This window comes from Trichomycterus rosablanca, chromosome 6 (genome assembly GCF_030014385.1).
Source record: "Trichomycterus rosablanca isolate fTriRos1 chromosome 6, fTriRos1.hap1, whole genome shotgun sequence".
NCBI lineage: Eukaryota > Metazoa > Chordata > Actinopteri > Siluriformes > Trichomycteridae > Trichomycterus > Trichomycterus rosablanca.
The window spans coordinates 10,741,282-10,769,087 of NC_085993.1; the positions used below are offsets into that span (position 1 = coordinate 10,741,282).

Consider the following 27,806-nt stretch of genomic DNA (forward strand, 5'->3'; position numbering starts at 1 on the left):
GAAAATAACATTAATTTTTTCTATTCAGTGGCGTATTAATATGGAATGATGTGAGGTGGCCCTAGGTGTGCGTTTATCGGGGATTTTACAACGGCTTCGAACGCGGCTCAGCCAATCAGATTTTAGGACCGGAACTATCCGTTTTATAATAAAGCAATAAGCCACGAGAGGCCGTGCATTACTGTGATTTTAGCACGGGGAAACTTCTTTCCCCGTGCTAAAATCTTAACAGTAATGTACGGTCTCGAGTGGCTTATTGCTTTTATAAAACGGCGGTCAACATAAAATACAATAAATACAACAATGTTTAATTCATAAATGTATTTATCGTGTATAAACTTACAATAAAGCATTCTTCCGCGACGCAAGGTAGTCCGATTAACAGTGTTGCTAGGCAACATGAGGGCGAAAATAACTTTAACTTTTTCCATTCAGTGGCGTATTAATATGGAATGATGTGAGGTGGTCCTAGGTGTGCGTTTATCGGGGATTTTACAACGGCTTCGAACGCGGCTCAGCCAATCAGATTTTAGGACCGGAACTATCCGTTTTATAATTCTATGATTTTATCACGGGGAAATTTTAATGAGAGACGTTTGGACTGCAGGCAGGCCAGTCTAGCACCGGCACTCTGTATTTATCTTCTTACTTAAGAAGATATTATCTATAAGATAGATATTTATAGTACTTAAAGCAATAAAATCTTTATTTCAACAACAATTTAAAACACACTGGATATATAAAAAGATTTCATTACAAAGATATATGAAAAATAAAAGATGCATTTTACAAATAAGAAAACAGACAACTTGTTCATGAGCTGTAAAAAAGTAAAGCTTGTCAACTGGCCTTTCATTAAAGTTCTTCATTGCATATTGTGACTAATACACGATGTTAGCAGAAAATAAAGAAAAACAGTTCTGTAAGTGCTTGTAATAATGGCACTGATACTGTTAAATTGCTACAAGCAGATATGAATATGATATACAAAATGTACAAAAATAGTATTATGAATGATTCATCTCTACTTAGGGCACATTTGGTACAGTTTAAGGACTGTAAGCTGCCATGCTGTAATGTAGAAGACTGAATAAACACCTGTAACAGACATACTGATTTAATAGATCGATCTCAACAGATTTTGTGTGATACTCTTCTGTCTCTCACATGTCCAAATCTGATTCCTGGGCCATAAATATAGATGTAGGATCCAGTTCGACCTTTGTATACTCTTGGTGGAACATCCTTTCTGCTTGGCTTCTCTACTCGTGTTTATAAAGTATACTGTTTGTAAGACTGGCACTAAAATAATTGTTTTTTTGAAATAGCATAACACGTCATATTGCAAATCTGGAGTAAATGCGAGTATATTAGCTGTATAAAAGGTTTTTTTTACTTTACATAATAAAATTTCCTTTATTACCAAGACTATACTGGTCATTGTCATGTCCAGTGCTTTTGAGATTGCTACTTCTGCTGAGTTAATGCTAATTTTCTATTTTTGACTAACTTTAATGCCACAGTTTACTCTTGTATTAAATCAATTTTACTCTTCCTTTTTTAATCTCTCTTAAGTAGTTACAGCATTAGCTTTAGAAAATGATCGGCTGTGCCAGTAGTCAGGATTGTCGTAATACCTGTCTGACCCCTCCTTCCCAACACTCGCTCCTGAACACACATTAACACTTGGCCTTACTCTAGAGACCTGGACTTCCTCCCGTTCCCCTGCCTCATAAAGGTTCTGGTACTCAGATCCTGAGCTTGCTCCTGCAACCAGAGAGTCCATTTCCTCGTATTCATACACTTCTCCCTCCCCCTTCACCAAGCCTTTCAGCATTAGTGAGCGCCTCAACCTGGGCTGATGGTTCGTGTACTGATACTCTTCCTCTTCATGATCATCTTTATCCAGAGATTTCCTGGACGAAATGTTACTGCCTGGTCTTAGGGGCTCAGCTCTGACAGTAGGTTTGGATGCTGCACCCCCTGGACCACTACGAATATCCATGTATTCATACTGCAGCTCCTGGTCCAGGTCAGCCTCTGCATACTCTGCTTCACTGGAGAGGAGGTCCCCATTGCTTCGACTTCTCTCATCTGAGGATGACTGAGATAGCCCCCCACTGCTCTCTGAACCCTGTATGGATGATCGATTGTTTGAATAGCTGGCACCAGGGTGATGGGATGTGAAACTGCGCGTGGATGCTGTTCGCCGACAGCGCTGGCCTCGAATGCGTCTGGGTGGGAGGTTTTGATTGTTCATGTACTCATATTCTTCCTCAGCACTGTCATGCTCCTCTAACAGTTCCTGTGAATTACTTGTAGACAATCTCCCATGTGACCGTGCAACACGAGGAGGCACGGAAAACACAGTCTCTAAAACACACAAAATAGATGAAGAAGTTTAATTGTATTCACATTTAGTTCCTGAGGAAATATAGGAAAATATAAAGCTGTAAACATAATGTTTACAAAACAGGAAAAATGGGTCCAAATGCACTATTTTTATTTACAGTACATGTGATACAGGTTAGTTTTTTGTCATGATTGTAAGAACAGATTAAATAGTTCAGTTTTGGCCAGTTTCATATTTACCTATATGATCTGTAGTGATGCAACCTCAGTCTGAATAGCCATCATTTCTACTTATACATCACTGTCACTTTAAATATGTTAAATAACATAATGCAACTGTAATAAAATAGCTTTAAGTTTGTAATTATTACACAATTTTAGTATTTCATGCGTCCAAATATTATTGAGACTACATTTATACACAACCATGGACAGAATGACCCATTGTTGAAGTGCAACACTATAATTTTATCAGATAATAACCTTTCACATTTATGTCACAGAGTTATTGTTATTTGAAGCAGTTGCCTACACTAGTCTTGTATTGTCTTATATTTCGCTGAATTATTTATAACGTTATGAATATGAAAAATGTGTGCATTTCATATGTGCACTGACTTTCAGCAACAGCCTGATCTGTCTTGTATGCACCTTGTATGAAGTCACATGACTATGTTTAAGTAAAATACTACATAAAATACCAATTATATGCATGCAATAAAGCATAGATTAAATAATATGCATTTATTTAGATCCCTTATTTGGATTATTTGGTAACAAGTTAAGCGTTGATATTTATTTTAGCAAAGTAAATGATAAATATGGTTCCCAATGATCCTCAAAGTTATTTTCTTTTAAATGAAAAGAAATCCTACTGAAACAGTAAAAGTTCTCACAGGGGGAATAAATTCAGTCTGTATAGTCTCAGATTAATGACAGTTACATACATGCTGGTTTAGAAGTGCAATCTGTTAAGACTAATGTCAGATCAGATATAAAGGACAGGTGGTGGGTTCGATCCCCAGGCAGGGCGGTCCGGGTCCTTTCTGTGTGGGGTATGCATGTTCTCCCTGTGCCTGCGTAGGTTTCCTCCGGGAGTCCAAAAACATGCAGTCAGGTTAATTGCAGACACTGAATTGCCCTATAGGTGAATATGGGTGTGTGTGTATGTGTGTCTGCCCTGCGATGGACTGGCACCCCGTCCAGGGTGTTACTGTGTGCCTTGCGCCCATTGAAAAGCTGGGATAGGCTCCAGCACCCCCCACGACTCTAACTGGACAAGCGGTTAAGAAAGTGAGTGAGAGAGTGAGATATAAAGGACATTAAATTAAAATCATGCAATGTGAAGATTTGGCATTCAAAAGTGTATGCCCAGTCAGTCAAAAAGATATAATTTATTTTATTGTATTTATTTTACATGTATCATATCTCTGTGGCTGAAATACCTTAAGCTAACAGTTAGGAGTCGAGCCCACTTAATTTAGGCCATAAAGTGTACATTTACTGATTTTCACTCACCTCTCTCTGGACTGTCACTTAATCCTGGTAACACATATCCATTTTTATCTTCCTCTCCCTCTGTACACGGAGAGGGAGTATCAGGGATTGGTGTGTCCGGAGGGCCTGATAGGCTGTCCCTCTGTGACATATAAGCACTGTCTTTCCTGTGTCGCCCCTCTCTCATACTACCAATCGATAGGATGTCTTCATTCATCTCCAGTTCTACCATGGTGCCACGGCCATCTGAACTCTCAGAGATTGTGCGAGTGGAATTGAGCCGTGACCGCGGCCACACCATCTACAGAAAGTCGTGAAAAACATCATACTAAGCAAAAGCAGTAGGAATGGTGCATAACTGACAGGCGTGGACAGAATACTTTTAAAAGTATTAATGGAATATTCTGTACTTAATGCATTGTACGTACATGGATTGTACATGTACTTTGTTAAAAAAACATACCAAAAGAAAGATTATTAGAACACATTTAGATCACACTATAAAATGCATGAATGTTGCCCAGGTGGCGCAGCGGGATATTCCGCTAGCACACCAGCGCCGAGATTCTGAACTCCTCGGTTCGAAACTCGGTGTTGCCACCGGTCGGCTGGCAGGCATAATTAGCAGTGCCTGCAGCAGATACTAATTGGCCACCGTATCTGCAGGGGGGAACGACCGGACTATATGTGGATGGGTGGGTCTTCATACTTCATGTGCAAGAACCCTGATTGGCGGAAGAGAAGCCTGTGCAGAATGCAGAATGCAGGGGCGAGAAGAGGAGGGCTGTGCATGTGTCAGAAGAGGCGTGTGCAGCAACATGCTCTCCTCTAATGCAATCGGGTATCCCTCAGCAGCAGAAGAGAAATTGACTGCGCTAAATTGGGAGGAAAATGGGGCGAGGAAAATGCGTTTTATTAACGCATGAATAAAAGCGTTGTCAATCCATGGCAAGGGTCTTTTTGGAATCACTTTAAATACCATTTAAAATTGGCTTAAATTTTGTTTGCTGAATTAAGTTTACTAATTGTCCAGGACTCACACATTTTAGTAGACAATTTGCTAGTGAGTGAGACAGAAAAATCTTGTGAACGACTTACCTGCATGGAGCCCTCCACACTTGGGGTCATTGGCAGGTAACCAGTTGGACAGGGTGAGGTAAAACTGGCCTAGATATAAATGGAGTGACATAAGAATCTTATCTGCAGTACATCAACAGGTTACACCAATTAAAAAAAAAGCATGATCAAATATATCTTACCCTATGGGGTAGTATAGAAAGACTTTTTGATGGAGTGAGGTACACAGGGGGTGTGGTCATGCCATCGTCCAGTGCTTCATCTTCTTGGTCCTCCAGTCCTGAACCCAGAATGTCCATTTGTGTGCCACGTTGGTATGGTTCATCTAAGGCAGGATCAGGAGCAACACAGTCCCCCTATCAAGAAAAGTTTTTTTTTTAAATAAAATGTTCAGCTCCATGTCATGGTATATTTGCATGATTTTGCAATATCAGTATTGCAAATATTAATTTTAAGGTAATGATTAGCAATACAGACACAGAAAGATATGAAAAAATATTAGCATGGTACACATGATAAGTGGGTTAATTACAAGCCGGGTCCATAAGCTACTTTATATTTCATGAACATAGTATTATGTTAAAATACTGTGTAACTTTGTCTTACTTTGATGACAAGGTACCGGAGTGGGTCTCGAGCCATTCGGCTGAACTCGTTGGCCAACTCTTTAAAGGTTGGTCGAACATTCTCATCAATCATCCAACCTGAGCCAAAAAAAGAATGTTAGACATGGATTGTTGTTTGTTTATATAACAAGAGACAAAATGAATCATATGTAGACCAAAATAAACAAGGGGCATGTTCATTGTAAGCATGTGTGGTGTGATGGTAAAAGCCATGCAGATGAAAATGGCAGTGCCTGAGATCAGGGGGTTCAAATCCTGATCTGAGCACAATTTATTCACATGGTTTTATTTATGTTAAACATTAAATTGCTCATGAAAACAGCAGAACGTGCATCAGAGTCAATTTGTCCATGTGGACATTAGCATTAACATGTGTCTGATGAGCACCAAATATCACTAATTCTTTAGATGTACAACTAAACCAGCAGGAACTATTAAACATGCTGAATAATGTTGTGCACTGTATAATCTGCTTGGTTGCAACTGCTTCAAAAGTAACCTTACTTTAGACTTCATATATTAGCTTTATGGACTAGCCATATTATTGTCTTCCAAAAGAGGGCAGAGCTTCCTTAAAACACTGGCCATAATTACAAGCTGTTTGAGTATTCAGATTTCTGATGCACATTATAGTGCTTATTCACCTAACATTGATTATCATTTAAAAGACTTATACATTATTGGCCTAAAATGAATTAATTTGGTTATAACTTTGTACAAAAGCTACAGATTAATAAACATGTTTAGCACTTTCATATACTGTCTGTTAGCTATCTACCAGCAGGGGTGAACTCTTGAACTCTAGGTAATCAATTACAGCTTTTGATTTACTTGGTCTGGTATTATACATTCCCCACAGCAGTTCATATATTTATTTTGTAATAAGTATATAAACTACCAATTAAACATGGGGATCTGCCATGTTTGCATTTGTAAGCAGTTTTAAAACTGGAATCTGGTTATGAGGCCACTTTGTTTTTAATGTAAATGGCAGAAGAGATGTAAACAAACAAGTTGGATCAGATTTTATGATACACATGTTTTGATGACATTGTTTTAGCTAAACATTAAGGACTTCTAGTGGAAACTTTTATCCAAATTGACTTACAACTGTGACTGAATACAATGCAAGCAACTGAGGGTTAGGGCCCAATAGTGGCAATTTGGCAGTGGTGGGGATTGAACCAGCAACCTTTTGATCACTAGTCCAGTCACTAAACCAGTACCTTTAAAAATTTTACTGCTATTATAACGTGTAAATAATCTCTTAGAAATATTTGACTCAGAAGAGATGGAGAAGACTCACATTTTAGTATGACCATGTACACATCAATTGTGCAGATCTGAGGCTGAGAGAGGCGCTCGCCCTTCTGCAGCAGGTCTGGAACTTCTTGTGGTATCATTGCAGAATACGGCTCTGCCCCATATGACATCATTTCCCAGACAGTCACACCTACACAAGGTGTGTCAGTAAATAAAAGGTTTAACCATGCAACATGTTTACAATGAGTGCTTCTTACAAACTGCTCCATCATTGTTTTCTGGACCTGACTTGTCAACGTCAGTTGAAACTCACCATAGCTCCACACATCACTCTGATGTGTATATGTGTTGAATAAAATACTCTCGAGAGCCATCCACTTGGTTGGTGTCTGGCTGGTCTTGACTTCACTGTATAATTTCTTATTGTCTGGGTAGAACAGATCAGCGACTCCATAATCAGCAATTTGGACCATAAAGTCACTCTTGAGAAGGATGTTCCGAGCAGCCAAGTTCCTGTGGACTATTCTCTGCTCTTCAAGATAATACATTCCCTAAAGGAGAGACAGAGAAAGTGGTTAAGTGACCCCATAAACACCAATCACACACTTTTATAATAAAACATGAATATTAGATATAAATGAACTTGGACTGGCTTTGTTCACTATATTCATTAAACACATTTGTAAAGAAAACTAACCTTGGCAATCTGCACACACCAGTTGAGCAACCTCTGTGGGTTGAGGTTGTCCCTGCGCTGCCTGATATGCTCCAATAAGGACCCCTGTGGCATCAGCTGGGTGACCAACTCTAAAGAGTCACCTGGACAAATTCCTAAGAGCCGCACGATGTATGGGTGGTCCAAACTGCCCATTGCCAACATGTGCTACAAGATATAGAACAAAGATATAAAGAACAAACACATTGCTGGTAGGAACATAGTAAAAAAGCAGGTAGTAAATGCCATTGAGTGACATGGTTCTTGGTAACCTTGGTAAAAACAGGATAAAGTGATTGATAAAAATGAAAAACAAAATGGACCTAAATAATTGGTAACAAATATGTACATAGATTCATAACACCTAAAATATCTTACATCTGTAACTTCACGAAAACTCTGCCGTCCGGTACGATCTTGAATAGTCTTTATTGCCACTGGAATCTTTATTGTGTCTCCTTCTGGAATCCACACACCCTGTGAGAAAGAGAAAAGAAAGAGAAGAACAATTAGCCTGTCAAATGTTAGTGGCTGTAAAATAAAGAGTCATTTTGATATAATTACCTTGTGGACAGTCCCAAATACTCCTGTACCCAGAGGTTTCATCTTCCGTAGTTCAGATGCTTTCAGAATGCGAGCATGAACCTTTGTTCCCTTTTCCCCAGGATCCAATAGCTCAGAATTCTGGATATTTACAAATGCACACAAACGTTTGCAAAAACGTTAAAGATTACAAATTACATTCCATTTCATGATTGCTCCATACATTTTAAATAGCAGATAGATCTGGACTGCAGACAGGCCAGTCAAGCACACACACTCTGTTGTAGCATGTGTAGATTTAAGCCTGGCATTGTCTAGCACAAATAACTATGGACTTTTCGGTAAAAGATTAAGTCAGCCTTATAAGTCTCTCTAAAATCCCAATATAAGGTACCTTTACACATACAGTGTATCACAAAAGTGAGTACACCCCTCACATTTCTGCAGATATTTAAGTATATCTTTTCATGGGACAACACTGACAAAATGACACTTTGACACAATGAAAAGTAGTCTGTGTGCAGCTTATATAACAGTGTAAATTTATTCTTCCCTCAAAATAACTCAATATACAGCCATTAATGTCTAAACCACCGGCAACAAAAGTGAGTACACCCCTTAGTGAAAGTTCCTGAAGTGTCAATATTTTGTGTGGCCACCATTATTTCCCAGAACTGCCTTAACTCTCCTGGGCATGGAGTTTACCAGAGCTTCACAGGTTGCCACTGGAATGCTTTTCCACTCCTCCATGATGACATCACGGAGCTGGCGGATATTCGAGACTTTGCGCTCCTCCACCTTCCGCTTGAGGATGCCCCAAAGATGTTCTATTGGGTTTAGGTCTGGAGACATGCTTGGCCAGTCCATCACCTTTACCCTCAGCCTCTTCAATAAAGCAGTGGTCGTCTTAGAGGTGTGTTTGGGGTCATTATCATGCTGGAACACTGCCCTGCGACCCAGTTTCCGGAGGGAGGGGATCATGCTCTGCTTCAGTATTTCACAGTGCATATTGGAGTTCATGTGTCCCTCAATGAAATGTAACTCCCCAACACCTGCTGCACTCATGCAGCCCCAGACCATGGCATTCCCACCACCATGCTTGACTGTAGGCATGACACACTTATCTTTGTACTCCTCACCTGATTGCCGCCACACATGCTTGAGACCATCTGAACCAAACAAATTAATCTTGGTCTCATCAGACCATAGGACATGGTTCCAGTAATCCAACTGTTTGCGGGCTTTCTTGTGTAGAGACTTCAGAAGAGGCTTCCTTCTGGGGTGACAGCCATGCAGACCAATTTGATGTAGTGTGCGGCGTATGGTCTAAGCACTGACAGGCTGACCTCCCACCTTTTCAATCTCTGCAGCAATGCTGACAGCACTCCTGCGCCTATCTTTCAAAGACAGCAGTTGGATGTGACGCTGAGCACGTGCACTCAGCTTCTTTGGACGACCAACGCGAGGTCTGTTCTGAGTGGACCCTGCTCTTTTAAAATGCTGGATGATCTTGGCCACTGTGCTGCAGCTCAGTTTCAGGGTGTTGGCAATCTTCTTGTAGCCTTGGCCATCTTCATGTAGCGCAACAATTCGTCTTTTAAGATCCTCAGAGAGTTCTTTGCCATGAGGTGCCATGTTGGAACTTTCAGTGACCAGTATGAGAGAGTGTGAGAGCTGTACTACTAAATTGAACACACCTGCTCCCTATGCACACCTGAGACCTAGTAACACTAACAAATCACATGACATTTTGGAGGGAAAATGACAAGCAGTGCTCAATTTGGACATTTAGGGGTGTAGTCTCTTAGGGGTGTACTCACTTTTGTTGCCGGTGGTTTAGACATTAATGGCTGTATTTTGAGTTATTTTGAGGGAAGAATAAATTTACACTGTTATATAAGCTGCACACAGACTACTTTTCATTGTGTCAAAGTGTCATTTTGTCAGTGTTGTCCCATGAAAAGATATACTTAAATATCTGCAGAAATGTGAGGGGTGTACTCACTTTTGTGATACACTGTATGTCAATCAGCCATGCTGAGTGGATACTAATACACCACTAACAGTTTTCTGAAGTACTTTTGAGCCCATGTGGGGTTTATTACTGTAGCAGGAAGGTACATGCAGTGAGGGCTCTAAGGCCAAGCACATTCAAAAGTGGTTTCCATTCTTGCCCTACATGGAATACTCTTTGTGGTGGTGAATTCTTTACTCTTTACATTTACATTTTCGGCATTTAGCAGACGCTCTTATCGAGAGCGACTTACAGAATACTCTGAATCTGTTCATAATACTATGTGTGGTAGATGGCAAAAGAGGTAAGCAACAAACTGAGACTTTGGTGGAACCTCTTTTTATACCCAGTAGTGATAACCTCACCTGTTACCATCAAAATGTTGTGAAATGTTTCGAAACAGTGTAGCTTAAATCTTCTATAAAATTACTTTGCCTCTGTCCCATTTTTTATGTGCCCCAGGTATCAAACTGTAAATGTGTTTTTTTATTTTCAAAACACAATGATCAGTGAAAATACTGGAAATCTTTTTTTGTGATTTTGTTCAAAATGTTCAGGAGAATTAACAGATCAAAGATTCCTGTTTTGCATTTCACAAATTGCCCCAGCTGTTCAGGAAATTGTGGTTTATATATTTCTATAATGGGGTTATACATACATCTCCACTCTCTAGGTATCTCCTCATGGCACGTTTGCGTCGGATGGCCAGGCTGCGGCGATACAGAACCGTCATCACAAACACAGAGAATCCCACCAAGGCAAATGCTATAACACCCAAAGCAATTGCAGTCACTGGCAACCTGTACACACATATGCACACACAAGCTTTAACATTACACTCATGGACAGTAACAAACCATAATATTATGACCAATAGAGGGAGGCACACACCCAGATGTTTTCCGATCCAGACAGTCTCCCAAGCCTGGTCCGGTACACCTAAAACACAGATATCACCAGTCAGAACTCAGTCTTATTTAGTAATGTCAGGTATGTTGTTGCATGTTTGGAGCAATTACTGGTTAAGCTAAAGGGCACAGCCTAATGAGTCAGAGGGAGGAACGCTATGTTGCATTCATGCACTCATATGTGAATTACAAAATACTGCCAATCATTTCTATAAATATTCAGTATGTTCAAAATTCAACATCAGAGACTCATTTGCAGTAAAAAGATAAAACATTACCCACATGTAATTAGGTTTTAAAATTTTTTAAGGGTCACCCTTTGCAAAATAAAAATTAGGTAACAAGGACGGCACAGTGGTGCAGTAGGTAGTGCCGTTGCCTCACAACAAGCAGGGCTTGCATTTGATTCCGTAACCGGATGGCCAGGGTCTGGTTGTTCTCCTCGTGTCTGTGTGGGTTTCCTCTGGGTGCTCAGGTTTCCTCCCACAAGTTCAAAGACATGCAGGCCAATCAGAACTACTAAAATTACCCTAGGTGTGATTGAATGTGTATGTTTGTGTGCGAGATGTTTCCTGCCTTTAGTTTAATGAATCAAACCCACCGCAACCCTGACCAGGATAAAGCCATGATAAAACAGACAAGGAATGAATGAATATATGACTTAGCCCCAAATGAGTTTATTTAAGTGTATTTAAACTACATTAATGGTACATATCGAATTGCATAATGCACATGTAACAGCCTTCTCTAAGCATTTGTAACGTTTGATGCTGTTTTTCATATTATTTAAAATAGCATTTAGACATTTTTATGTTTAATTTTATATTACAGGACATTCAAATTAAAGTTTCATTTCCCAGTTTCAATATTAAAAGTGTTAAACGTGCACTTTTTTAAAGGAAAATCGTGTGCTGTTGGATGATGCATAATCTTGGTCATATCTCATTAGTATGTGCATTAGGATCTTCAGGCTGATGCACCAGCAGTGCCTTTTCCAGATGTGCATTACTCATTGAGATATAACCTCTTATTGAACTGTTAGAACCCTGAGCGCACGGCAGAAATTGACCTTAAGCCGGACAGCAATTAATCATTGATTCACTGACCCACATATAACTAAGGATAATTTACTGTAACCACTTGACCTTTTGCATATTTCTAAAAGGTGTGAAGGACACCCACAAGGCCACATGAAGAACATTGCAACCTCTTCAATGTGACAGGAGGTGATAATCATTCCAAGGTGACCCCCACTCTACTCTTTAGCATGAGAATTTTCAGATTTTGGTCTTTGGGAACTATTCAGGAGAATTTAAGTTATTTTTCATTAACTAAAACTAGACTTAAACTATGACAAAATGGACTGTCAAAATAAACACTGAACTATATGATATCATGGTGCATCTTACCCGCGAGAACAGTTGGCATGGCAGGGCTGGCATTTCCTTTGGCCATTGTAAAACTTAAAAATGACAAGCCCTTGTTCTCCCATAACCCCGTCTGGGCATGAAGATACACAGTGTGGTCCGTCCTGCAGATTTAAACAGACTTCACACTGATCTGCCCCCTGAAGAAACAGAAAACAAGACACAATATATTCGTAACAGCATAGAATGAATAGACAGCACATGTGACTGATCTACTGAGTTTTGTTAATTGCAAATACAAGACATTTAACAGCACAAAGAAGTCATAACAATAAAGTTATGAATAGAAAGTGACTGTCTGTCTACACATCTACACAATAAAATGTTTAAAACACTGTGCTTATGTCAAATCCAGAAAAAGACACATTTTAACAATGAAAAATACCAATAAAAACAAATGGAACCCATTTGAATTGTAAGTCTAGCTATAATGTCATGCATCACATGACCTTGTCAACTCAGTAAACACAGAAGTGAGAAATCTGTAAATGAGATTTTTCCAATAACATCCCAAAAATAAATAGTTTTTCACTAAGGTTCAAAATTCACTAAAGAAGATATCTACCATATTTCAAGGCCTTTATGGAAGAATTGCAACCAACAGGCCCTTACGAAAAGAAAAAGGGCGGGACAGTGGCTAAGTGGGTAGCACTGTCGCCTCACAGCAAGAAGGTCCTGGGTTCAATCCCCAGGTGGGGTGGTCCGGGTCCTTTCTGTGTGGAGTTTGCATGTTCTCCCCGTGTCTGTGTTGGTTTCCTCCGGATGCTCTGGTTTCCTCCCACAGTCCAAAGACATGCAAGTGAGGTGAATTGGAAATACTAAATTGTCCATGACTGTGTTCGATATAACCTTGTCAACTGATTAATCTTGTGTAATGAGTAACTACTGTTCCTGTCATGAATGTAACCAAACGTGTAAAACATGACATTAAAATCCTAATAAACAAACAGACTCTTCAACTAAATGGGAGGAATAAAGTTGAACTTTTTGGCCCAATTTTTAAACAGTATGTGACACATCAGCCAAGACTTAAAACAAGATGTTGGTAGGATTTTCAGCAGGGATTGGAAGTCTGACCAGTATTAATAAAAAATGTATGGTATACAGTACTGAGACTTCCTGAACAAAAATCCTTTCACCAAAATGCTTGAATTAGGAAGGGATTTTGTCATTCATCCAGACAATGACCCAGCACACACTGCCAAGGCAACAAAAAGGTGGTTGAACCCAATAATCTGTCGCAAGAACCTAAAATTGCTTTACACAATTGCTCACAAACATACCAGCTTCCAAAAATAATTAAACCAAGTATTAAATATTATTACCAACAAGTTTAACATTTCAGTTTTGTGGGTGAATACTTTTAATGGCACTGTAACGTTTTTAAAGCTCATTTATTCCAGATACAGTAAGAATCACATTATAAGTATTAAATTAACACAAAGTGTAAAGGAATTGTAAAGAAAACAATAGATCATTGTACCAGTCCTCGGCAGGTTGGTCTGTTCTCCTGTACAGCGCACTCCGAGTGACATGGCATACACTCTCCGTTCTGCCCTGCAAACTCCCGCTTTTCCCTGTCATGTAAAACACACACAGATATGTACTTAGTATATATCTTAGTATATATCTGCTAAATAAATACAGCAGTTTACATTCCACAATGTAAAATTAAACAAAGCAAACAGTGCTGTAACACCAACTGGCCTGACTGCATTGGTCTTGTGGGTAGAAACTGGAGCACCCAGTGGAGAACAAGCTTCACACAGAAAGGACCCTGGACGCCCAGCTGGGGAATCAAACCCAGGCCCTTCTTGCTGTGAGGCAACTACCCACTGCACCACAGTGCTGGTCTACCAGTTTACATAGCTAGAGAGAATAAATCAATTTGCACTGACAGCTCTACAAGGCTGTTCATTGTCAGGGTGATGCTAAAACTAAAATTTGCTCCACACCTGTGTGTACCTTTGGTTCGAATTTCATTTAATGAATATGTAAAAAACAATTAACTTCAACAAACAGTAATTAGGGCATTTTTTGATTATTTGAATTTTTGGAAGGTGTACTTTAGGTAGAAAATGATATTTGAAAAACACACACACACACACACACACACACACACACACACACACACACACACACACACACACTAACCCTTCCAGAAAGTTGCAATGTGACACACAGGTTCCTCCTCTGCTGTAATTTTTGCAGGATAGACACTGGTCTGGCCCAGGACCCCAACAGCCATCAGACGAACACAGTGGATCACATACATGGCCCTCACTGACTATATATCAGAAACAAACACATAACACAATTATTGGTATGAACTACATGTTCATTAAAGTAATAATTTACACACAATACACAAGTGTACAGTTCCATATATGTGGAGGTTAAAATAAATGAACAGTGTTCTTTAGAAAACAGTTTCTTGCAGATTATAATGGACACTTTTTATTTGTTGTATTTACGTTGATAAAGAACCATTAAAAGGTTTTGTAATTTTTAAAAACGTTGTAAATAAATTAATTATATTAAGGAAATTTTATGCTTTCAACTATGCAGCGGCAGTTTAGAAAAGGCTCTTTCCTGTCCCAGCATCACTGTGCTCCTGTGCACAAAGCAAGCTCTATAAAGACATGAGGAAATGCTTGGTCTAAAGCAGGGGTGTCAAACTCATTTTCACCGAGGGCCACATCAGCATTATGGTGGCCCTCAAAGGGCCGATTGTAACGTATCCTGCTGTGATTGCAGTCTGTTGTTTTTCTTGGAGGCCGAATTCTGCATTTATATTGTCCTACTTTACCACAGACGCGGCCTCATAACACAAGAGACGCACCGGTTTCTCTTCCTGAAGCACAAACTTGTTTTCACTTTCATTAAATTTCCTCCTTATGCTTAATTTTCTTACTTATCTTCTTGTACATTTTAGGATCATGTGTAAATATGTGTAACATCATCTACTGGCGGGCTGTGTCACTTTGCAGGTCACAAAATCAGCATGTATTTTGAAAGATGCAGTTTGTTTAGGATTTTACAGTGTATTTTTAAGACAATCATTCTGCCCTCATTAATAGTTTATCCCCCTTGCTCAGCTAGACAGACAGACAGACAGACAGACAGACAGCTCTCTTCAGAATACAGTCGGTTTATTTGCTTCCCAGCTGTGTGATACACTGTGTGCATCAAAATGATATAAAAATACAAACAATAAAAACAATAAAGAACTTAATACAGTACAAGCACACAGCTGTAGTCAAGTGTTACATCTGGTACAATATAAGATTTAACCAAACGTAAAGATAGTAACGTAACAACAGTATTTAATTACGGTAAATTTGTAACTAAAACGCTGTGATATACTCACTAAACATTTACTAACAACTGAGAATATAAACGCCACTACTTACAGACGATGCTTTGGTATTATACTGAAAGATAATTATTTGTATTTATTTATTATTGTTTACATTACTGACTACGCGTCTTCGCGTTCTCTTTGTCGTAAAAGTCACATGGCTTCTTAGCGAAGGTTAAAGTTAGTTGCCATGACTACGATGTCACGTTGTCTCTTAAAGGCGCAGGAGTCCCATTAAATTATAAGCGCGTCTCTGTAACGACTCGAACCATCACAACAATCATACAGTCGTTTAAGCTCTCGCGGGCCGCATAAAATGACGTGGCGGGCCGGATCTGGCCCGCGGGCCGTGAGTTTGACACCCCTGGTCTAAAGAAATGCCAGTGGTCTGTTCAGAGCTCTGACCTCAGCCCCACTGAACAGATTTATAATAAACTGGAACATCAACTGAGACTTTCTTGACCAACATCAGTGCCCAGCCATACGAAAACAAAGTCTTGTGAGAATCCTTTAGAAAAGAGTGGCTGTTGTTATAGCTGAAAAAAACATGTAGAAGTCACTCTATTTTGGTTTTTTGAAATGAGGTGTCCAACAAGCTTATGGTCAAGTGTCTAAATACTTTTTTTTTTTAATTTATACATTTTCTCCCGTCTCCTTTTTAGCGAGTCCAATTGCCCGATTGCATCATGCTTCCTCTCCACCAATGCTGATCCCTGCTCTGATTAAGGAGAACGAAGCTAACCCACGGCCCCTCCGACACGTGGGCAGCAGCCGTATGCATCTTATCACCTACACTTTGACGAGTGCAGTGCAGCTCAGCACTGTGTACGGAGAGACACACCCTGAGAGCACTCTTTTCTCATCTCTGTGCAGGCGCCATCAATCAGCCAGCAGAGGTCGTAATTGCATTCGTTATGAGAGAGAGACCCTATCCGACTTAATCCCACCCATATCTGAACAACAGGTCAATCGTTGTTCATGTGGCCACTCAGCTTAGCCGGCAGGCAGAGCTGAGATTCGATGTATTCGAGATCCCAGCTTTGGTGCCAGCGTGTGTTTTTACCGCTGCGCCACCTGAGCGGCCCGTGTCTAAATACCTTTGGCCATATAGTCTACATATATTTTGTCCATTGTTTTGATTTTATCTGGTTCGTTGCTGTACTGATTATTATTAAACCTCTGTCAGGCATGACTTTTTGTGTCTGTAAAGTGCACGACCAGGCTGGTGGCAGCATTGAGACTCAAACCCTATCGCATTAAACTGCTGTGCCTTCCAAGTGACCTATAAATTGATATCTTAATAGTTGGGATGACGTGACCAAATCATATTCATGTGATAAACTGGTGTTAAGGCATTAATTAGTGGCACTCGTTCATATTTTGACAGCTAGTTACCAGTCACGGAAAGGTGATACAAAGCTTTTCACTAAATGCACTTGAGAGGTGTAATATGAAACTGTAACACCAGTAGTTATGGAAACACCATGGTAAGCAACATCTTATTTGATCCAAATACTTTAAGGTATTTACAGAACAATTTGGGTCAGTTTAACTGAAAAGGCCAAGCAACTATTGTTGTTGGTTTGGGAGTGTGAGGTTTATGTATCATTGTGAAACCTGCAGAAAATATCTGTGAAACATCCGGGTGGAGTTGTGTATTCTGCTGGGACTGGGTGATGCAAACACACACACACACACACACACACACACACACACACACACACACACACACACACACACTTACCACATTCTTCCAGTGAGTGGTTTTCTCTGATGTCGAGGTATTTCTGGCGACGCTGGGCTCTTGGACCTGTCCCATACAGACGAGTCCAGTTGACAGTGTGGTGGTAGCAAAGCTGTTTGTTTCGTGTGATGTAGATGCCACCGTCGTTTATCCTTTTCAGAGAGCGCAGCCCCAGTGACTTTAGGGTTGGAATTCCCATCACCAGAAGTGAGTAACCTCTGCAGACGAACACCGTTTATAAGTAAAATCAATCCATTCAATCAATCCATTCAATAACGTTGAAAGAAAAACAATGTAAATTTAAAAGCTCAAACAAAAATTATGTGCCCCTTATTCCCCCATTAGCAATGCACCACCACCAAACAGCACCCATGAAAGCAGAATTAACACAGCACATAAGCATTTTCCACCACAGCACAAAAATGCTTTCTGTCTGTCTACATTCAAGTAACATTGTGTTTAAATTTGAATATGTTACTTCTTTTTGCAGGTGATCAGACTGAGCTGATGGAGGACATAAACATAAACATCACCCGCATCAAGCTGGAATAACAATTTAAAGAAAATGTCAAATATTCAAAAAAAGCTAGTCCAGCCCAACATGCTCCAAAATGCTGTAAAATAAGTGAAACAAGCAAAGGAAGACTGGATGCTGTAACCAGAAGGGAAACCACCAGCGACGAAGAGCAGATAATCCAGCACACGGAAGTAAGCAATTGTGACTGATCAAACAGGAATTGATGTGAACTAGTCAGAATATAGACTCCTACCTCTTGGACACCACACCTCTGATGGGGAGAAATAGGGAAAAGGAAAGTGTTTTTTTTTTCAATTTAAAAACATGAAATATGAGTGCACGAAATACAAACAGTAGATGTGTTGTACAAGAGCACATTCATGTTCAGACTCAGCATCAATAACCTTTTAATTTTAAAAAGACCAGAAGCAAAATAATGTAGTTCTACCACTCACCATCCGCCTGTACTAAAAATAAACTAAAATACGTTTATACCAATGTGTTATCTGCTTTTTGTGGTAAACGTTTATTTTTAACACATGTGGATAACATTCTGACAAACCAGAATGGTAAAATGGTTCTATTTAATATTGGTATTTATTTAATATTGGTAATATTTCTGCCAAAATTATACCATATACTGCAATTTAAAAAATATGATACAGAACTATGTGTTAGTGCAATGCAAGAGGAACGCATGGACTGATCTTAACAAGCAGAATAAGCTCTTACTTGTAATGGGACCGGCCTTGTATGGTTGTCAGATTGGAGAAGACTGACAGATCTTCCATCTCTTCTGGCCACGACTGAATGCTGAGAAAATCTGGCAACCAGAAAATTGTCATTCATTGTTAATAAGTAACAATGCAAAAAAGAAAGGAACATCTCAGTATTTGCATTTACACACATAACCACATACACTTACAGACCTGTGATTTCCCTGACTGTGTTAAAGATTTGGAGTTTCTTGGGGTCCAAAACTGCAATTTTTCTGAATGCATCTCTGTAAATAAAACATGTATTAGCTGTTACACACACATGTATTTAATAAGATTTGTCAGTAAATATCGACAAGTATTTACAGTATGGTGTGCAGTCAATATTTATCACCCCTCAGAGATTTTATTGTGAGTCTGAAAAAAACCTTACCCCTTAATGCCTGTGATGAGGAAGTGGAGACTACCCTGAATCTTGGTGCAATTTATAAAACTGTCAATGTTCTGAGAGTTCACTGTCTCTCTGTTGGGCCCACCAGTACCTTCACACACTGGACAAAGAGAGAAACACAGATAAAGAGAAAAAAGAGAGAGAACAAAGTCATACATAAGTGCATGAACTTGAAAAGTAAGCCTGAACGATTGTGTAAAACTGCCTTTGTGTTTTGTGAATAGAGTATTAGGTTTAGTGTTTGCTGTCATGGGGTGTGGACATGTGATTGTACATTTGAGTGTGTGTGTGCGTGTATGTACTGTATGTGTGTGCTACCTTTAGGACAAAGTCCCCCACATGGTTCACACCTCTTCACCCATTTCTTGTCCACCTCCATTTTATCAGGAGGGCATTTGCTAACACATGAACTTCCATCGACCACAAAATTAGCTAAGAGATTAAAAAAACAAGACAGATAGAGCTTACAACAGGTAATAATAATAATAATAATAATAATAATTTTATACACTTAATCTCAGATTCTCTCTCAGAATTTTGCTTATTTATCTATTAATTCATTATCATTTTTCTTTATTTTTCTCCATTTTGCACTGTAATTATTTTAGATATTTTCAATTCCTTTCTACACTTTGTTGACCCCTGTCTCTTACACAACAACCTTGCTTGCTGAGGAGGGTTTCAGGTTAGCACACGCCTTCTCTGACACGTGTAGCTACTACGACTTGAACTCTGGTCTCCTCGGTGGTGAGCTAGCCCTATTATGCTGCCACTCAAGCACCTAATTGTTTTTAAATATACTACTTGGCAAAAATAAACAAGCCAAACCCATGACTGGACCACTGAATGGTCCTAAGAAACAAATCTTTGTCAGAAAATGAGCAAGAACTAAGAAAATGGACTCCTATGTGCCACTATCTGCTTTTTACTGCTTGTTACGGCAAACTCACAAATATACAGTATATCTCAAAGAAATGTATCTAAATCCTTAAAAGATGTTTATTCACTGTGCACAGAGGTGTGCTAGCAATTCTAGTAGCTACTGCAATAAAAAAAGAAAAAAAGTGTGACATGACTCACAAGGGCATTGGGCTACACAGACTACACCATACTGGTATTTAGCATTGGGGTTCGCCTCCAGTTTAAACGTCACTTTGTTATAGATCAAACCCTGAGGACACTGAGGTACACACGAACCGGTGTCATTAAAGTTTCTGCAGGCCTACACACACACACACACACACACACACACACACACACACACACACACACAGAGAGAAAGAGAGAGAGAGAGATAAATTAATAAATGAATGAATAATTCATTCAATAATTCATTCAATTCATTTATTCAGATAAATGAATGAATGAATGAATTACAACTAGAAGGCAAAAACCAATGCCTTTAAATGAACACATTCTGCTTTTCACACAGGTTGCATGTGATATGTCTGTGTGTGTGTGTGTGTGTATTAACTTACAAAGCAGTCAGTATCCTGTGGTCCTGTGCAGCCTCCTGCACACTCAATGTGGCAGCATTCACTGGGGCTTCGGCCAAAACATCGGCCATTACACTGGGGCGCGCACACTGTTTTAGTCACTGTAAAAGATGAAGTCATTAAGTAAATGAGTGTTAATCTGCATGTAATACAGAAACATAGACACAACAAGGTGTGATTGTGAAGTGTGCTTATGTGCGCACAAAGACTCACAAGTCTGACAGTTGTCTCTGTTAGGTCCCCAGCAATGACCATCACAAGAATGATCACATGGCACTAAACAAAAAACATGAACATGTTATATGACTGAATCTTGAATTTAAATGTGTTTCCCTATGAATGTTCTAGGTTAGCAAAGGTGAGTAGAGAATCCAAAAATTCAAGTCAAAGTACAGGTACGCACAAAATAATAAAGAAAACATTTTTTGGAAATGAACACTAAGGATTAAATTGTTTCTAGTTACACAGGATCATACACATCACATGTTTAAAACTCCTATACAAACATATGCATTACATCCTAAAGAATCACTACTGCAGTAATTTGGTAGACACAGATCAGGCATGACATTATGACCGCCTCCTTGTTTCTACACTCACTGTCCATTTTATCAGCTCCACTTACCATATAAAAGCACTTTGTAGTTTTACAAATACTGACTGTAGTCCATCTGTTTCTCTGCATGCTTTGTTAGCCCCCTTTCATGCAGTTCTTCAATGGTCAGGACCCCCAGAGGACCACCACAGAGCAGGTATTATTTGGGTGGTGGATCATTCTCAGCACTGCAGTGACACTGACATGGTGGTGGTGTGTTAGTGTGTGTTGTGCTGGTATGAGTGGATAAGACACAGCAGCGCTGATGGAGTTTTTAAACACCTCACTATCACTGCTGGACTGAGATTAGACCACCAACCAAAAATATCCAGCCAACAGCGCCCCGTGGGCAGCATCCTGTGACCACTGATGAAAGGTCTAGAAGATGACCAACTCAAACAGCAGCAATAGATGAGCGATCGTCTCTGACTTTACATCTACAAGGTGGACCAACTAGGTAGGAGAGTCTAATAGAGTGGACAGTGAGTGGACACGGTATTTAAAAACTCCAGCATTCTGTCTGATCCACTCATACCAGCACAACACACACTAACACACCACCACCATGTCATTGTCACTGCAGTGCTGAGAATGACCCACCAACTAAATAATACCTGCTCTGTGGTGGTCCTGTGGGGGTCCTGACCATTGAAGAACAGGGTGAAAGCAGGCTAAAACAGTATGTAGAGAAACTGATGGACTACAGTCAGTAATTGTAGAACTATAAAGTGCTGATAAAATGGACAGTGAGTGCAGAAACAAGGAGGTGGTCATAATGTTATGCCTATCTAAAATAGAATGTAACAGTAGAATGGCAATAGCTTCTCACATTCAGGTCCGTTGAGGTCAATGTCGATTTTAGCGCTGCTGTTCTTCATAATGTCCAACCAGTTGATTTGTGGTGTATAGCTCAGAAATTTGTTGTGTATAATCTGTACCCCACCTTCCAGAATTTCTGAAAGCAAACACATACACCATTGCAATGTGAGAAATGCATCCAGAACATACAAGACAGCATTCCTTTGCTCTTTTATTTTACTGAGGGTGTGTTCAGTGTCACACCGTACACCCTGTTCATCTATAAAAGCACCCCGAGGTATGACAGTGACTCACTTAAGTTTGTGGACAACAATACTTTTGGTGGATGCTTTACAGATAAGCAGTGAGTCACAGTACAGGGAGGAGTTCAAGAAAGTATAAGAGGTTATTACCAACCCAGCAGAGGTAGAGCAGGTGACACATTTTCAGATTTCTCACAGACCTAATTTACATAATTTAAACCTCACCTTTAGTTAAGAAATTAAACAAATCTTGGACAGAGCATTCTGACCCCCTACATGATATTATGGTATGCAATGTATTTATAATCCAGTGTGGTTTGAGACATGTAAAGTACTGCTAATTAAAAGCTAAATCGGGAGCCATTTAATTGTAATCCATTTAAGATTAACAAAACTAAAAATGTACAAAATAGATCACCATTCAGTAATACCTAGTCAATTAAGGGCCAGATGGGGTCCCTTTCTTCTGAAGCTTTGTTTAAAGGAACTCCAGTGGCCTGCCCTAGAGCCCTGACTGAACGGCTTTGAATGGAACTGGACCATCAATTAAGGTTTACTTAAACAACATCAACGCCCAGCCAGACAAATTCTCTTTTGACTGAATGGACACAAATTCCCACACACATACTTCAAAGTCTTGTGAGAAGCCCTCTCAGAAGAGTTGAAATACAGCTGAAAAGATCACAGAGAGATCACTCTATTTAAATACTATTTGTTTTTGAAATGGTATGTCCAATAAGCTCAAGGTAAGGTGTCCAAATACTTTTGGCCAGTTTAGATGGCCAATAAATGTACCTATAATATACAGTACACCGATCAGCCATAACATTAAAATCACCTCCTTGTTTCTACACTCACTGTCCACTTTATCAGCTCCACCTACCATATAGGAGCACTTTGTAGTTCTACAATTACTGACTGTAGTCCATCTGTTTCTCTGCATGCTTTGTTAGCCCCCTTTCATGCTGTTCTTCAATGGTCAGGACCCCCACAGGACCACTACAGAGTAGGTATTATTTGGGTGGTGTCTCATTCTCAGCACTGCAGTGACATGGTGGTGGTGTGTTAGTGTGTGTTGTGCTGGTACCACCAACCAAAAATATCCAGCCAACAGCGAGCCGTGAGCAGCGTCCTGTGACCACTGATGAAAGGTCTAGAAGATGACCAACTCAAACAGCAGCAATAGATGAGCGATCGTCTCTGACTTTACATCTGCAAGGTGAACCAACTAGGTAGGAGTGTCTAATAGAGTGGACAGTGAGTGGACAGTAAGTGGTATTTAAAAACTGCGGCAGCGCTGCTGTGTCTGATCCACTCATACCAGCACAACACACACTAACACACCACCACCATGCAGTGTCACTGCAGTGCTGAGAATGATCCACCACCTAAATAAGACCTGCTCCGTGGTGGTCCTGTGGGGGTCCTGACAATTAAAGAACAGAGTAAAATCAGGTTCAAAAGTAACAGAAACAGGAACAGAGAAACAGATGGAATACAGTCAGTAATTGTAGTGCTTCTATATGGTAAGTGGAGCTGATAAAATGGACAGTGAGTTTAGAAACAAGGAGGTGGTTTTAATGTCATGGCTGATCAGTGTAGGTGAACCTAATTAAGTGGTAACTGGTCAATTCTGTATTGCATAATAATAATGACCTGTTTTGTAGGTGTAATTTTGTCGTAAAATCTTGTTGCTTACAAATCTGATTTTATAAAGCAATCTTTGTAATGTAGGATGATAGTAGAAATGTAGTATGCACTTGTAAACAACTTTAAACAATATCACAATCTGCAAATAAAGTAAGAATAAAAAATGGTGTATGATCTGATAAATTGGAGTCACAAACACGCATCAGGTTGCACTATTCTGCTGATGCATATGCACACCCACATTTTTAGATTCTCACACCCAGTCAGGTGAGAAACATTTTTAAGATTTCCCAGTAGCTGTAGAAGGGACTGGAGCAGGCATGGACTTGTCCCAAAAACCGTCTGTCTGACAGTTAACAGTCGCATTAAAACACACACCTACTGTACAATGTGCAATCAGCTATATATAACATTACAGATTAGATTTTACTAGAAATAAGCTTCACCTCCTGTACTACATCTGGAAACACTAGAAATACTGGTAAACACTTTAAGCTTCAGCACGGTGGCACAATAGGTAGTGCTGTCGCCTCACAGCAAGAAGGGCCTAGATTTAGTTTTCTGGCCAAGCGTCCAGGATCTTTTCTGTGTGGAGTTTTTTTTCCTATTTTATTTATGCATTTTCTCCCAATTTAGCAGTTCCGCTGGATCCCCGATTTGCAGTTGACTTGCCTCCTCCGACTCGCGTGCAGCCCTTAGCAGAACCCTTTTTCACCTATGCACTCTGCACAGGCGCCTCTCTATCTGCCAATCAGGGTCCTTACACAGCGTTTCAAGACCCCACCCACATAGTCTGGTCATCCCGCCCTAGCAGACCCGTGTCTGCTGCAGGCACTGCCAATTATGCCCGCTAGATGGTGTTCAGCCGACTGGTGGCAATGCAGAAGTGGCAATGAGAAGTTCAGAATCTCGGCGCTGGTGTGCTAGCGGAATATCCCGCTGCACCACCTGGGCGCCTATACTGAGAGTTTTTGATATGATACCCAAATATTTCATGTTGCTAGCACACTGTAAAACTTTCATAATTTGTCTTATTTTATTTCATTTATTATATTTAATCAACTGCTTTATCCTGGTCAGGGTCTCAGGAAGTGCCAGAAAATCCATTCTTAATTTAATTCATGCTTTTAATTATTTAGTGACTATTTACTTTGTCATCACTTGCCAGTGCAGACTTGCTCAAGACTTCTGCTAAAAAGCTGTGTTTTTCCTGCTTCCTGTATCATTTAAGCAGTCTTTGTAATGTATAATAATAGTAATAACGTTGACCTAACGTCGCCAATAATGTCACCAAAAAGCAACTTACAAATAATGCCGTGTGAGATGGCTTGTCAGTGATTGCATTATATGGATGTCCCCTGATATCCCATAATGAAAATGACAAGCTGAGTATGATAGTTTGCACTGTAAAACAGCTAGGCTTTACCAACCTGTTAGATGAGTAAGACCAAGCTCCTGCAGACCATAAACTCCATCCTTCTGGAAGTTGAGAAAAACTACCAGAGCGTACTGACTATCATAAAGAGACAATCCTCTGATCACTCGTAGCTGCTCAAGTGGAAGCCGCTTGAACTGGTTTATAGCTATCAGGACATAACCCGTCACCTCACGAATGGACTACGGAGAGAAAAAGTGAGAAAGAGATCATGATGTACTTCAAAACTGACAATGTACACCAATCAGCCATAACATTAAAACCACCTTCTTGTTTCCACACTCACTGTCCATTTTATCAGCTCCACTTACCATATAGAAGCACTTTATAGTTCTACAATTACTGACTGTAGTCCATCTGTTTCTTTACATACTTCTTTTTAGCCTGCTTTCACTCTGTTCTTCAATGGTCAGGACCCCCACAGGACCACCACAGAGTAGGTATTATTTGGGTGGTGGATCATTCTCAGTACTGCAGTGACACTGACATGGTGGTGGTGTGTTAGTGTGTGTTGTGCTGGTATGAGTGGATCAGACACAGCAGCGCTGCTGAAGTTTTTAAATAATGTGTCCACTCACTGTCCACTACTACCTAGTCGGTCCATCTTGTAGATGTAAAGTCAGAGACGATCGCTCATCTATTGCTGCTGTTTGAGTTGGTCATCTTCTAGACCTTCATCAGTGGTCACAGGACACTGCTCACGGGGTGCTATTGGCCTATTCTCAGTCCAGCAGTGACAGTGAGGTGTTTAAAAACTCCATCAGCATTGCTGTGTCTAATCCACTCATACCAGCACAACACACACTAACACACCACCACCATGTCATTGTCACTGCAGTGCTGAGAATGATCCACCATCCAAATAATACCTACTCTACTCTGTAGTGGTCCTGTGGGGGTCCTGACCATTGAAGAACAGCATGAAAGGGGGCTAACAAAGCATGCAGAGAAACAGGTGGACTACAGTCAGTAATTGTAGAACTACAAAGTGCTTCTATATGGTAAGTGGAGCTGATAAAATGGACAGTGAGTGTAGAAACAAGGAGGTGGTCATATAGTTATGAACATGATCTTTTTTCTAAAGTGGATCTTGTTGTGGTTGCCCCTGCAGAACCCCTTTTATGACACCCAGTAAATTCACGTAGTGCACACATTTAAACAGTTGATGTTGCAGAGTGCTTATAAAACAAGACTACCTTAAGAACCTGTTGCAGCACTATGTAGATGAGTTCAACTTAACATTTGGCTTCATTTGGATAACAGAATTAGTCTATATAATTGACACTACTATATTTTATAATTGAAATGCTACTATATTTTAGTAAAATTTTAATAATATAAATGGTCACAGTAGATTTTCAGAGATTTAGGTCTAGACCTTAAATAATTATCTTTAAACGCAATGAAGAAATGACAAAAACTAGCACAAACTTGCTTGTTGTTTGAGACATCATCAGTGCAGCCATGACTAGTAGTCACCTTACCATTAAAAAAACATTACTTTTGTTGTTAGATAACGGCCACACATTTGGCCTAAAGCACGCACACAAATAATAATAATAATGATAACAATAGGGTACTGGGGTGGTGCAGCGGTAAATTATGCTAGCCAGCTACCGCTGGAATCCAGGGTTCGAATCCCAATCAGTGCTATGGTTTAAGGTGAAAATGGCTGTAAGATTAAATTGTATGTATGATAATTTTCCATATAAGGGTAATGCTTGAAGGATAGAGGTTTTTGTCTCTCTATATTTTTGACTCATATGGACACTCCCACCTGCAGGAAGGAGAAGTCACGGTCGTGCTCCATGTGGGTGATCTCCAGGTTGCCCATGACGATCTGGCAGCCTGTGTACATGTCCCTCATCTGCTGATACATCCAGGCTGAAGTTCCTGTCATACTCAACATGTTCTGAGTGCCCGAGCACATCACTGCAGAGCAAGAAAACATGAAAGGACGATAAGTTTGAGCATAGGCAAAAAACTATACCATTCATAGAGACAGAAAGCAGGAGAGACAGGAAGAACTGTAGGTAAGAGCCTGGGCTATAAACAATACCATCCATAGATAGTGAAAGCGAGAAGAGAAATTGGGAGAGGGAGGCAACTCTGCTTTGTTAATCAAATTCACATTTCCATAGAAATTCACAGAGGTTCACAACAAACTACTAACAGGTAAATGCACTTGATCCTGTTAGGTCAGACTTAATGGGTGTTTAGGCTTCACTGCATTTATAGACTCCATACAAACGACTACTTCCAGGAACTGATTTCTGATTATGTGATTTAAAAGGAGGTTACATGGTAGAAGGAACTGAATGTATGCAGAATATGACCTTGACAAAAATGCAATATATA

At 39.9% G+C, this 27,806-nt stretch overlaps 1 protein-coding gene across 1 annotated transcript; it reads right to left on the reverse strand.

Moving 5' to 3' along the window:
• Window positions 1–688: 688 nt before the first annotated feature.
• erbb3a (erb-b2 receptor tyrosine kinase 3a) lies at window positions 689–27,378 on the reverse strand. The gene is made up of 27 exons (XM_062996592.1): window positions 27,226–27,378; window positions 25,444–25,630; window positions 22,132–22,257; window positions 20,921–20,983; window positions 20,690–20,808; window positions 20,292–20,433; window positions 19,530–19,643; window positions 19,194–19,311; window positions 18,974–19,047; window positions 18,777–18,867; window positions 18,298–18,315; window positions 17,528–17,745; window positions 14,577–14,709; window positions 13,906–13,999; window positions 12,405–12,562; window positions 10,979–11,026; window positions 10,746–10,887; window positions 8,095–8,214; window positions 7,909–8,007; window positions 7,513–7,698; window positions 7,129–7,366; window positions 6,859–7,005; window positions 5,533–5,630; window positions 5,109–5,282; window positions 4,948–5,016; window positions 3,871–4,150; window positions 689–2,373 (listed from the first exon to the last, which is right to left on the reverse strand). The coding sequence occupies exons 1-27, from the start codon at window positions 27,376–27,378 to the stop codon at window positions 1,571–1,573; spliced, it is 4,212 nt and encodes a 1,403-aa protein (XP_062852662.1). The 3' UTR covers window positions 689–1,570.
• Between the last annotated feature and the right edge of the window lie 428 nt (window positions 27,379–27,806).

Coding starts and splice junctions, on each gene's coding strand:
- erbb3a (XM_062996592.1), bottom strand. CDS start 27,378: ATGTGCTCGGGCACTCAGAACATGTTGAGTATGACAGGAACTTCAGCC. Junction 20,984..22,131: donor TGACCTCAACGGACCTGAAT/GTGAGAAGCTAT, acceptor TTTTTTGTTTAG/TGCCATGTGATCATTCTTGT. Junction 5,631..6,858: donor GTACATGGTCATACTAAAAT/GTGAGTCTTCTC, acceptor TTTTTGGCTCAG/GTTGGATGATTGATGAGAAT.